The sequence below is a fragment of the Diadema antillarum genome, unplaced genomic scaffold, assembly GCF_040938485.1.
Source record: "Diadema antillarum isolate AM-2024a unplaced genomic scaffold, OU_Dant_1.0 seq00001400_RagTag, whole genome shotgun sequence".
NCBI classification, from domain to species: Eukaryota; Metazoa; Echinodermata; class Echinoidea; order Diadematoida; family Diadematidae; genus Diadema; species Diadema antillarum.
In genome coordinates this window covers 77,709-90,377 of record NW_027272155.1, presented here as the reverse complement: position 1 = coordinate 90,377, position 12,669 = coordinate 77,709, and the positions used below count along the sequence as shown (strand labels likewise).

Below are 12,669 nucleotides of genomic sequence, written 5' to 3'. Positions count from 1 at the left end.
ATTCTAAATGTAAAGTTTCCTGCCTTTTGGTAATCTCATGGATAAAATGGGATTGATTACTGTCAAATCAATGTTCAAATCAATTTAGATTCTCTATTCATGGAGTTTGTTTGTGAAAAAAAGTTGTCTTGGTAAGTTTTCTTTGGATTATTAAGACAAAAAATCGTCTTGTGATCATGTGGACAAACTGTAACGTGAGTTACCGTAACGTGAGTTACCGCTTCACATGATGATACCTGGAGAATGTAAGACAATTTGAATTTTTACCATACTCGGTGATGTATGTTGCTAGTCCATGACTTTGGCACAATAGACTTTAAAGTCTCTCTGTTTCTTGTTTGAGGAAACTTTTGAATATAAGACATGCCAAATTTTTGCATGTCCAAATTATGTAACGTGAGTTACCGACATTTGTAGTGTTTTTTGTCATAGTTCTCATAAGAGTCCGCGGATGTAATGTTGCTGTGAGGTAGGATGGAGGTGCATGATACTCATTCACATGTAGTAACTCATATCACTAATTAGGTTTTAAGGATATTGATCTCAACGACCTAATTTTGAGTTCAAAATGTAACGTGAGTTACCGTGGAAATGCCCATATGCTTCATCTTCTTCTCTAAGATTACAGGGAGAGTGTGAGAAACGACTGTGAACAAAACTGGAAGAGATATTGACATACCTAGGAGTCTGAGGGAGATTGTCTCAGAGAGAGCCACTAGCAGGAAGCTGCAGGAACTTGCAAAGATGCAGATCAATATCCGGGCACTGAATACGAAGACAGAGAAACAGATATACATGTATATTCATCCATTCATTCATTCATCTATTCATTCATTCACTCAATCAATCAATCAAACAAGATCAATCAATCATTCATTCATCTTTTGTTTTTACATTCAAAATTTTACTCTTCTACACTCTGGCTGCTAATGATTTTGCACTGGCTTCCACTCACAGAACACTTATTGTAATATATATTTTAACAAAATAAAAAAAAAAAAGAGGAAGAAACCATGAAATCTCTAAAAACTGACTGTTTGCAATTATTTCTTCTTCTTTGTGTTTTGGGCTAGAAGAGCATGCATATTTCTATCATTTGCTGTTTGCTGACAATAACTTTGTTCTCAATCAACCTTTCATTATATATTTTTGATTCCATATGTAGTGAATGACTGCTTACATGTATGTGGGGTTGGGGAAGGGGGAAACAAAAGAAATCAAATCAATATCAGCTCTTAAGTTTTACTGATCATAAAAACCCTGAAGTAATCATTTAAAAACAACAATTTTAAAGTAAATCTTTGCTAACCCCAAAATACAAGACACTTTATATTCACATAAATATGTCTGGAATCCTTTTGAGGTGCAGCACAAGAAAGAACAAAGATTGCACTGGGAGCTATATAATTTCATTACAAAAGCAAGGCTAGCTCACTCAAGCAAAAAGACAAAAGCTGTTTATCATCACGAAAAACCCAACACAGATCAATGTATCAACTATTCCCAGCTGAAGGAATGACATACTCTTGCCTATAAGACCCTGTTGCAATGCCATACCCATTGTCATGCCTAGTCTGGTAACCTACCCTATGTGTGACTGAAAGAATACTCACTCATATGGAATGAATTCTGCAAACCAAGGAGACAGCAGTTTGATGCAAATACCTGGGATTATGTCACAAAGTAGCACAAGCTGAATAAACAGGAAGTGAATATAATTAAATCAGAGAATAATGAATTATAGTCACATTTCTTACCAAATATCAGTGGCTAACAAATGCAGTTCTTGCATAAATCAGTCAGCAAAGTCATTTGTGTGTGCATGTGTAGAAAAAGGGGAATGAGTTATGTATATCTATTGTAAACAATATACCAAGATAGTGAATAACATATCTGTGTTATATGAAGATTTCAAGAAAATTTCACAAAACTATATTGTTTCTACTTAATGGAAACTTGTAGAAATTCAGGAGCACTGACGGTTCAAATGATATAGCACTGGTGCAGTGGCATATGATAAACAAACAGGTGCAAGTTAAAGCCTATCAAGTGCTTAATACATCCTTGTTTTTAACTCACAATGCAATAAATCTACTCCATTTTGCCCAACAGCATATGGGGGGGGGGGGGGGGGGGGGTTGTTGGTAATTCTGGGATTGATAATATGTGACCCGTGACAACGGTTTCAGGCAAAAGTCGCAAGAGCAAATTCCCTCCTAGGCGGGGTACAAAGATTTTGACCATTATTTTTGTCGATTTAGGTTTTTTGCATAAATCGAAATCTTTGATATGTTTTCTACATCTACACAAAATTTCAAAGCATAAGACTAAGTTTTTCCTATCGAAAATGGAATTTTAAGCACCCTATGTTGGATCGCACTCGTCTGTTTCGAGCTTCTTTCGAACGCCGCGCCAATATCCCCTGTGTTGCTACGGCGCAGGGTCTCGCATGCGATTGGCTGGTGCGTCGCATACATTTACATAATTCGGCTTTCGGAGACACCAGTTGCAGCATTTGGGGAATGCTTTGTCCATGCGTGCACGATTACATGCTCCATTGTTCTTGCTATAGTGGTTTATCACGTTCGCTCTGTAGTGCGTGCTCTTTGTTTGGCTTTCTATCCAAACTATTCTACCGCAATGTTCGACAACGGAAGTGAAACGAAAATCATGTAGCATGACATAATCGTGTGAAAAGAAAACTAGATATTCTCAAATTTGTCTACTTGTACATGTAGTAAAAATTATGACAGCAGACTGACTGAATAGAAGGTAGATGAGAGGAAAGGAGCAGTCACATGTGACCAATCATATTCAAATACTACACGTCAAGATCGCACCAAACTAACGAGTCGTGTTTGTTTGTTTGTTTTCATTTAATTAGCACCCCCGAACAAAGCAACATATGCATGTATTGTAAAAGCAAAACAAACAGGACCCTTGCCAGCACTAGCAATTTTTTGCCTTCAAAAGGGTCGCCAATGATAAAGACAAATCAACCATAATGAAAACGCGATTTGTAAATGTGTGGATTCACCACCGCTCCTGTTACATGCACACGGTCATGGCGTGTGGATGCCATTGCGTAATGCGTGCACCATACACATGTACATGTACACCATACGTGCAATTATCATATTCGCCATCTTGAAAGACGTAAATTGGTAAACAAACAAGAGCGAAACGCATTGTTTTTTGGCTCGATACGCTGAGCTCCGAGGAAGGTGCCCGGGAAATTTGACTCTCTCAGTGAGCCAATCAGAAGGCGATGTGGTTGCTAGAGACGGAGCTTAACATCGACTGGCACCATCGTACGGATGGGTGATTCTCCCCTCGCATCGCCGCTCGGACATTGTCTTTGGAAAAGAGGTGAATCTTCAAAGCCTGTTTTCTTGAAATTTTGTCAGGCTAACAACTTAAAAAGTGCATTTTATTTCTCTTTCTATGCCCACTTATGGTGCCGAAGAATACAAGTGTTTTATATCAATGCAAAGCTTAGGAAATGGGCAATGTGATTCAGTGGAAAAATGAATTTTCAAAATTCTCGACTTTTGCCTGAAACCGTTGTCGCCGGTCACATATTGTAAGGACCCTCTGAAAGAAACAAAGACCAACACTAAAGAGGTTATCTCAATAGCCGGGTTCACATGTACAAAATAGCGGGATGGCGATCGCGATCCACATCTCGAGTTTTTTTGCGAGCGTCCACACGTACTAGCGGGATAGCAATCACGATCGGTATCCCGCTAATTTGGCGAGCGTCCACACGTACCGAATTATCCCGCTAATTGCCGATAGAGATAACAGCAAAGCCTGCAAACTGGGTCACACAGCGCCCTTCTCTATCACTGCCTGCGCGCACTTACCTTCGTCCATTGTCTTTTACGCGTCAGTGGTGTGGTTCGCGCGCTGTTGTTGTTGTGCTCCAAAGAGGTGAAGGACCTCTTCGCAGAGGCCTCGCTGTTGTGATGTGCACATTGCATGATGGGATGTAAAAACTGGAGATTCTAATCTCGACCATTCACACGTACCAGCGCGGGGCCAATTATCCTGCTAATTGACGAACCAGCGCAAGATTTCTTGGGATTAGCATCGCGATGCTTATCCCGCTAATTTTCGAGTTTTTTCTGTTCACACGTGCAAAAAACTCGGGATGACGATCGCGATGCAAATCTCGAGATTTGTATCCCGCTAGTAAATTGGTGTACGTGTGAACCCGGCTAATGGCAAAATTAGCCAATAGTTTATGTAATTAACACAAATGACATTTACGCATTCGACATTTGTCAATCAAGATTGAGAATGAGAGAGAGAAAAAAAGAGAGACGGGGGGCCTCACAACGTCACTTACTGCTGTGCTAGTCGGGTTGCAGTCATATGGATTTTCGGGGCGAGTCCCGTTGGTCAAATTCTGAAAAGGGAAAGTCTCAGGAGTTGTCTGCAACAATTAACAAAGGCAGCAAAAATTTCTGTCACTTTACTAATAATTCATATTATCAATAGTTGATTTTGTCCATTACACACTTTTGGGGAGGAAAATCTAGTGGTAGAGAACCAAACAAAGAGAATCAAATCTCATTCACTTTTCACTAAAAATAGTTGCCATTTCTGTGAGATTCAAGAATCTGCGAGGACCATATCTGTTGACGTTCAAGGTATTGTATACCAAATAATGTATGGCCTTTACTCGTGCAAGGGAACAAGATTTCACACTCAGTGAAAGATGAGATACACTGTTTAAACTTGGCTTTGCCTCATTGAAAAGAATACCTCTTTGTCACCTTTTGCAAAATCTTGTACCATCACACTTGTGACCTTTCAATATTTGTATAACTATTTAATAATACCTCAATAATGATATAGGACCTTGAATCAGGTACATGTACATTGTAGCTAAAAATCAGACAACTGTGGTTTCAACTGCTAAAATGCACTCAGCCAATCAACACAGGCAATTAATCGAGTCACATGTCAGTATTTGTTCATTTCTTTTGTCTTACCAAACAGAGAAAAATGTGATTATCAAATATGAAGCTTGCAGTCATCATTGCTTACAATACATAAAATGCAAGAATCTACCAACATCTAACATCCCGAGCTGCATTCTATTTATGCCCCTGACACACACTCCAATTGGTTTCAATCATACAAATGTATGATGTAAAAACCTCACTCACAGTTTCAAGACAGCGATAGTAAGGAAATATCATTAATTATGGTACAATGGATAACTACAGTACTTAATCATTATGTATGCTGCATTCATCTAACTCAAGAATTGACATTCAGCATGACCATATCATAGAGGTTTTATCACATGAGTTTCAGGGAATTTTCAAGTTCCAGCTATTTTCATGTGACAGAGATACTACACGGTAGCTGCAACTGCATTAAAATGCAAATTGGTGCTGCTCTTGTATCACCCCCTTGCAAGCCCCTGATTGTTCTGTAAAATGAATCTTCACTAAATTTCCTACAATGTACACTGACATGAAATCCATAAGATAAAGTGTTCTCTGGCATAGAATTACTGTAACTCTAACTAAAGTAATGATGGGCTGTGAGAGGAAAAGGGACATATTGCATACTGTAAAACGAGAAATGTTCGCGTGCATTTTAATTTCGCGAATTTTGCGAGCGCCAAGATTCGCGAAATTAAAATGCACGCGAAATTTCTTATCTACACTATATGCATTGAACGCAAGAGGCAATTCGCGAAAATTTCTTGCCACGAAAAAAGCCGTCGGCTCCAATTCGCGAAAATTTCATGCCGCGTATATATCATGTTTTACAGTAGCCAATTTACATGACTTGTACAATGTACTATTTTACATTTAAATTGCAGTACTGTATGTAGTCTTACATAAATTGATAGTGCTGTGAACAGATTTGTGGAATTTATTGTGGTCCTTGAACACACAAACCAAACCCCAAAACTGTGTATTACGTTAAACAAGGACGATGACATAGGGGGCCCACATATATTCTAGTAATGTAGCAATTCAATTCATTACAATACCTCTTGCTTTTAGTTCACCCGCGTAGGACTTAAAAGTACATTGCATGCATGTACCTTCTCCTTTTGTTCTGTAATTCCCATGAGCAACAAATCATGCATTCTTATGTAAAGCTGCTATGTCATCATCCTGTGATTCGTGATTTGTTATAAATTCAGAAAATATTAATATTCCTTAATATGCTAATCACATTAAATTCTGTAACTCTGTACCCAGTGTAACCAACTTGATGTTCAAATTAAAAAATCTGAAAATCATCTGGAGTTCTCCTTTTACCTCACCTGTTGTCTTTTGAGTTTTCACCACTGAATTATTCAATGATTATCAAAGCACTGTACAGGAAACCTTCAATATGTGTGCATGTACTGATAAGACACACATGTCAGAGTCATGTGCATGCTAAACTGTAATTACAAGGAGAAGAAATTGAACTACTTATAAATCAATTCAAAAGCCTTTCATGTTCTTACCACAGGGGCCAATATGGGCTGAATTTTCGCCTGTCCAAGTATGTCGTAGGCAGCGCTGAGCATGATCACGTATGGATAGTTGTTGCACATTCCAAATATCCTACACAAAACAACCAATATTATGTAATTTGAAAGAGGTCAAAGGTAAACAAAACTATCTCAGAATTATTTCTGCAACACCCAAGGCTCTTGGTAAGGTCTTAATAGGCTTTCAAATAAACATAACTTATAATAGACAAGAATAAACATGCAGTGATCTATTTTGCATAATTTAAACAATTGTCAAAATGAGAGTAATATTGCTGTAATAACTTGCAGGGAATTATAGGCCATTATATATGAATGGAATCTTCAGTTGCTGAAGGGTTAAAGGCATAATTTACCATTTGCAGATGAAACAAAAACCCAGCAGTAGTGCTTTAAATTGTTCTAAAATGTGAGTTAGGGATAGAAACAACCACTGTAAAAATTTGAATCCGTATAATCGATGTCAAATGTTGTTAAATACACAAAATATAAACAATAGTTATAATAAAAATGGTTCCAGACTAAAGCGTATACAGTTACGGTTTATTGAGAAAAACACTGATATCTCCTTATATTTTAGGCTTTATTGCAAAAATTTTATATGGTAGGATGTTTTATGACACAACAGACCTACACATATGAATCAAATGTGATACCTTGAACATTTTTGAAATAACTGATTCCAAAGGTAAACTGGACCTTTAAGAGAGTGGAGATCATAAAGATTTACCCACAAGTTCTTCAAGGCTTACTGGCAATTGGCATCAATGGTATCAGAATAGTATTGCCTGCGAAATGAGGAACATGAAAGTAATTCATTGTTGCACAAAAAGGGCCTTTATCTGATTGATTAGCCTGTACATATATAATATAAAATAAAAAATTATGCATCTTGTCTTACGAAGTGGGAAGGCGTAGGAGTTCTGTTGTGTTTTTTTTTCTTCCTTTCTATAAAGTAGTTTCACTTTCCCTCACTGATTTATTGACAATCATGAGTTACTTTGCATTGCGTGCCAGCAATAAGCTCATGATGTGTGTAAACTTTGTACCCCCAGGATGCTGATACCATCAGTGTATATGCATCTTTACGCAAATTGCCAGTGCTGCAATCTATTTGACCACAGAGTCATCTTATTGGGCAAAACCCGACATCTGCTTTGCATACCATTATCAGTATAACAGGAAACTGCATAGCACAAGGGAAAGGAAAAAAAAAACAACACCCAAAATCTGTAATGTGAAAGTGGAAATTGTCATGGTGTGGAAATCTTCACGCAACCAGAAGCTATAAACGCAAAAGTATGCGCACATTTTTGCATGTCATAGTATGCTCCCGTAGTTAATGTCCTGATTCCGCGGATTTAAAAACATGCTATTTCTGACTCGTCTTACTCGGCCGAGCGTGAAACAGTACGAGTGCAAAAATATCCACATATACAGTACATATGAACACACCAAGGTAACTGTTTCTCCTAAGGGAGTACAATGTATCGCATGCATTTTTTTCCTCTTTTTTTTTTCAGGGCTGGGCTCATGATGCTCAGGTGCAAAAGAAAGTCAGAATTAGAACGAAAACGAGAATGTCTTATCATGGCATTATAGAAGATTGATCTGTACATGGTGTTATGCGCTGGATGTGCTCATATATACTGTACAAACTTAGATTTATAATCACAAGTCAATCATGCTGTCTGACAGGAAAAATACTGTACTGTATTCAGTTTTATGCATATCTTATGTTTCATTTCTATGTAGCGTCAATACCTTCAAGCCATATCTGACTATAATACTTTGAAAACTTAAAGTCACTAAAATGCAGTCAGATAGGGAGTACATCTATGCCACTAGAAAAACCACACTTGGTTCATCTCTTTTATAAACTTTTCTCCATTCTTACCAAAAAGCAGTCAAATTACGAATCGTGGTAGAGCGCAGGTCTGAGACACCATCACTTGCACTGCCCTGAATTTGGCTGTCCGTTTGATCTGATTCTCCCATTCTGACCAATTCCGTGTTCAGCTGCTACGACAGATGTTGATCTGTAATGTAAGAATCCAACACAGAGATAATAGCAGACAAAGCCCCTTGTAATTATATATGCAGGAGAAGATCACGTAAGTGTACATGGAGCCAACATGTGCATGTAAAATGTGTATACATGTGGAGCAAGCAGGGTAAAATTACCCACATTTTAGTACATGTATGAAAATATCCACCACAACAATAAAAGGTTACTCATGACAACCCCTGTCACCTAATATACACACTGTACCTGACCTACCAACATATAGTATTAAAAGCAATTAACATAATATTTGACAGAAAAATCTGTCTTATCTGTCTGGAGTTTTTTATCCCTTATTTCTAATTTTACAGCCCTCCTATAGACTGGGGGATTCTGTGGAGCCAGGGGGGTGTTTCATCAATTTAGTCAGCACTGACAAGTTGTCAGTCTCTGACAATAACCATAATGATAGTAACAGTCAGTGACCAGAGCATCTCAGCCAATCAAAACCAAGGATTTTGCTAGAATTGTCAGAGACTGACAACTTGTTAGCGCCGACTAAATTGATGAAACACCCCCCCCCCCCAGATCAACGAGTTCGTCGGGGGTTTTCAGACGAATTTGCTATCAGCCAATCAGACGCAAGGATTTACACTGACAACTGTTAAAAGCTAATGAAATCCCTGATTGGCTGATAGCAAATTCGTCGGTGAAAACTCCGACGAACTCGTTGATACGCCCCCTACATGCGTTTCATCAACGAGTTCGTCGGAGTTTTCACCGACGAATTTGCTATCAGCCAATCAGACCAAGGATTTCATTAGCTTTTAACAGTTGTCAGTGTAAATCCTTGCGTCTGATTGGCTGATAGCAAATTCGTCGGTGAAAGCCTCCGACGAACTCGTTGATGAAACGCCCCCCTGATGTAGTCTCCATGGAATGTATCCCCGACGACAAGATACACGTACAGACCAATCTTTCGTTCAACTGTGCATACACTGTACTTATTCTAGTGGCATATTATAAAGGTAACACTAAGAGAACTGTACAGTTTGTGTACAAAACTTGTGTATCACAGAACAGTTGTTGATTATAATTGTCAGGATGATACGTTGCTCTGTATGTTGATGTATGCAAATATTTGAACATATCCTGAAACTCATACACATACAGGACCTACATGTATATGACTAGATCTGTTTCAATATAAGAATTAACAAAGGATATTTGCTAATTTGTGTGCAATTGAAATGTACCTTCAGATAGCATTCAGAGGTAATTCATTTGTTGAATTCAAGGTTAGCAGACCATTACAGCATTGGTCATTTGAATACTATAATAATTGTAGTCTACCTCTTCATATTCTATGCAGTTCTGCCAAAAATGTTCGATGACTGTGCCTCTCATTTTCGGCATTCTTTGTTTGTCCATCATGTTTGTAATACTGCTTCCACTAAACAAGTGACTTTCATCTTTCACACTAAGAAAGATAATTTTCTGCTGGTCTAAATTTAAGGAGGTCACAATTCAAATAAAAGATCTTGAGCAAATTTCAAGTTTGGGTTCTCAGCACCGCCGGGTACATTAAGGCCCACTTTATTATTATTTTTTTTTTTTTTTGGTACAAAATTAACTCTAACAAAAGAGGGCAGAAGATGCCACTAAAATAACCAAACTACAGGTTCTCTTGTCCTCCACAAACATGAACAAATTATCGCAACTGGAGTGCTGGAGTTGTACACCTTCCAGTCACAAGCTCACATAGCGAAATGGGGGTATGAGGACAATGTCAATGCTATGTCAATGCGTGGGTAAGGGGACAGCTCTTTGTCTCCTATAGTTTGATATTGCTGGCCATAAACTTCATGGTCACAATAGATGCATGGACATTGCTTGGCCCCCTTCAATACCCACAGTGCATGTGTTGTAGGTATGGACAGGGACTAACATTTATCTCTAGATTCTACCTGTATCATACATACTAGACTATATTTAAGGGAGAGGTTAACTGTGACCAGCAGCCTCAACGTGTAGCGTAATGGGGCTGCGCACTACTGTAGCATTCAGGATCATGACAGGGGTAGTATCGCGGATAAATAGCAACTTAAAATCGAAAAATTGCTTCAGTCTGAAGACTTACAGGTGAAGTTGAAGTAATGACAACAAGTAAACGTGCAACGTTTGGTTCTGCCAATAGTCCCTTTCTGTTCAAATTAATGACTTAATGTGACTCGGTCGAGAGGAACCTGGGAGAGCTACACTGAATTGACGACCAGCGCATGCGCACACATCACATGCGCACAAATTTCAAATCCATTGACCGGATAAGATGTCTGTGTGCGCATGCTCTGGCCGTCAATTCAGTGTACATGTAGCTCTCCCAGGTTCCTCTCGACCGATTCACATCAAGTCATCAATTCGAACAGAAAGGGACTATTGGCAGAACCAAACGTTGCACATTACCTTCTTCTTCTTCTTCTGATTAAGTCTGCCTCCTTCAATAGACTGAAGATTCTTGCAGACTGGTGCTATTTACATTATAATACAATTTATTTACAGATATTTACAAGCACATAAAAAATATGACAAAAATAACTAGCAACTGTGATCAACCGTTAGACGGTTTCGAAATGATCCCACAGATGGCGCTGAAACAATTTCTGACGACAGGGAATTCCAGTTCCTTACAGTTCTTTGGAAGAACGAATGGCGATGCGATTCAGTTCTCGAATATGGTACCTGATAGGAGTGTGGTTGCGAGGCTCTCGTCAACTGAGCAGCCTGTTTGATAATATAGTCCTGTGCTGAAAGAGATGTAAGATTATTGTGTATTTTGTACCGGTACATCATAAGTAGCCTGTCATTTTCTCTGTGCTGTTCCAGAGTGGTCCAATTAAGTTCTTGTAGCATTTTGGTGACACTCGAGGTGTTATGATAGCGATTTAAACTGAATCGCGCAGCTCTTCTCTGGACCATTTCCACTCGGTGGATTAGGTTCTTGGTAGATGGATCCCAAACTGTGGAAGCATACTCAACAGTTGGTCGAACCAACGTTTTGTAAGCTGTGGCTTTAACATCAGAAGATTTTTTGCGAAGATTGCGTCTTAGAAATGCAAGCACGTTATTGGCTTTATTGACAGTATTGTTGATGTGTTGGGTCCACTTCAAATCAGAAGTGATGGTTACACCCAAGTACTTCACGGATTCAACAGATTCAAGAGGGGCGTTATTTAGATGATACACGTGTTGCACCTTTCTTCTTTTACCTGTTGTCAACACTTCAACTTCTCCTGTAAGTCTTCAGATTGAAGAAATTTTTCGATTTTAAGTTGATATTTTTCCACGATACTACCCCTGTCATGATCCTGAATGCTAGTGTGCAGTCCCATTACGCTACGCGTTGGGGCTGCTGGTCACAGTTAGGGAGAGGTGTACCGGTACTTTACATAGTAACTTACATAATTATTGCTGACACCATATTTTATTGAACATCTAATTATAATGCTACACGGCTGAAATAAAATGAAACTATTTTGATGAATGTACATGTACATTCCCTTACATAAACAAAAACTGTTGACTCCAGAAAGCTAACTGTACTACTGGCCGTTTACATGTAATTAGTGTGACAGTCTATTACTATACATATTAGAAGTCTAATCGCACCTGCCAGAGACGTTGTTACAGGATTAATTTCTTCTTTAAGAACACTTAAACTTTAATGCCAATCTTGTCGGAAGACGTGGAAGAGTCTCTCTTCCTCCTTGTACCTCCCTGCCCTGGTTTACGCTATAGGCCTACATGTAAAGTTTACACAACACTGTTTGTCTGTAGATTCATTACCGGTATTACAAACACAGCCCTGTCGCAGTACAGAAGTCGCGACACGGCAGACGCCGTGCTTCGCACGGGATCTGGTCGGGCCAGTAGTCTTCAATACTTACGATAGGTTTTGCAGGCGATACACTGTGATCCTTTTCCCTGTAACGTTAGTTTTGTTCGTCCTGCTGTGAGGTCGACAGGGTAGAATTAAAAACTGTATCAAAGGACGAAGTCGGCTGGACACTTCGTATCCTTCTTCACCAGACGAGTCATGAAAACGAAAACATCACTGAGTACTACCACCGACGTGTACGCGTCATCGCTCTAA

The 12,669-nt window shown here is 38.9% G+C and overlaps 1 protein-coding gene across 1 annotated transcript in view; it reads right to left on the bottom strand.

Moving 5' to 3' along the window:
• LOC139709038 (battenin-like) overlaps positions 1-12,620 on the bottom strand; it is a 42,539-nt gene extending 29,919 nt beyond the window's left edge. The window contains exons 1-6 of the mRNA XM_071621006.1: positions 12,464-12,620; positions 8,412-8,553; positions 6,488-6,587; positions 4,352-4,438; positions 1,614-1,693; positions 680-765 (exon numbers count right to left, since the gene is read on the bottom strand). Of these exons, the coding sequence (XP_071477107.1) occupies positions 680-765; positions 1,614-1,693; positions 4,352-4,438; positions 6,488-6,587; positions 8,412-8,512 (454 nt within the window). The 5' untranslated portion in view covers positions 8,513-8,553; positions 12,464-12,620. The remainder of the gene's footprint in view (positions 1-679; positions 766-1,613; positions 1,694-4,351; positions 4,439-6,487; positions 6,588-8,411; positions 8,554-12,463) is intronic.
• Positions 12,621-12,669: the final 49 nt, after the last annotated feature.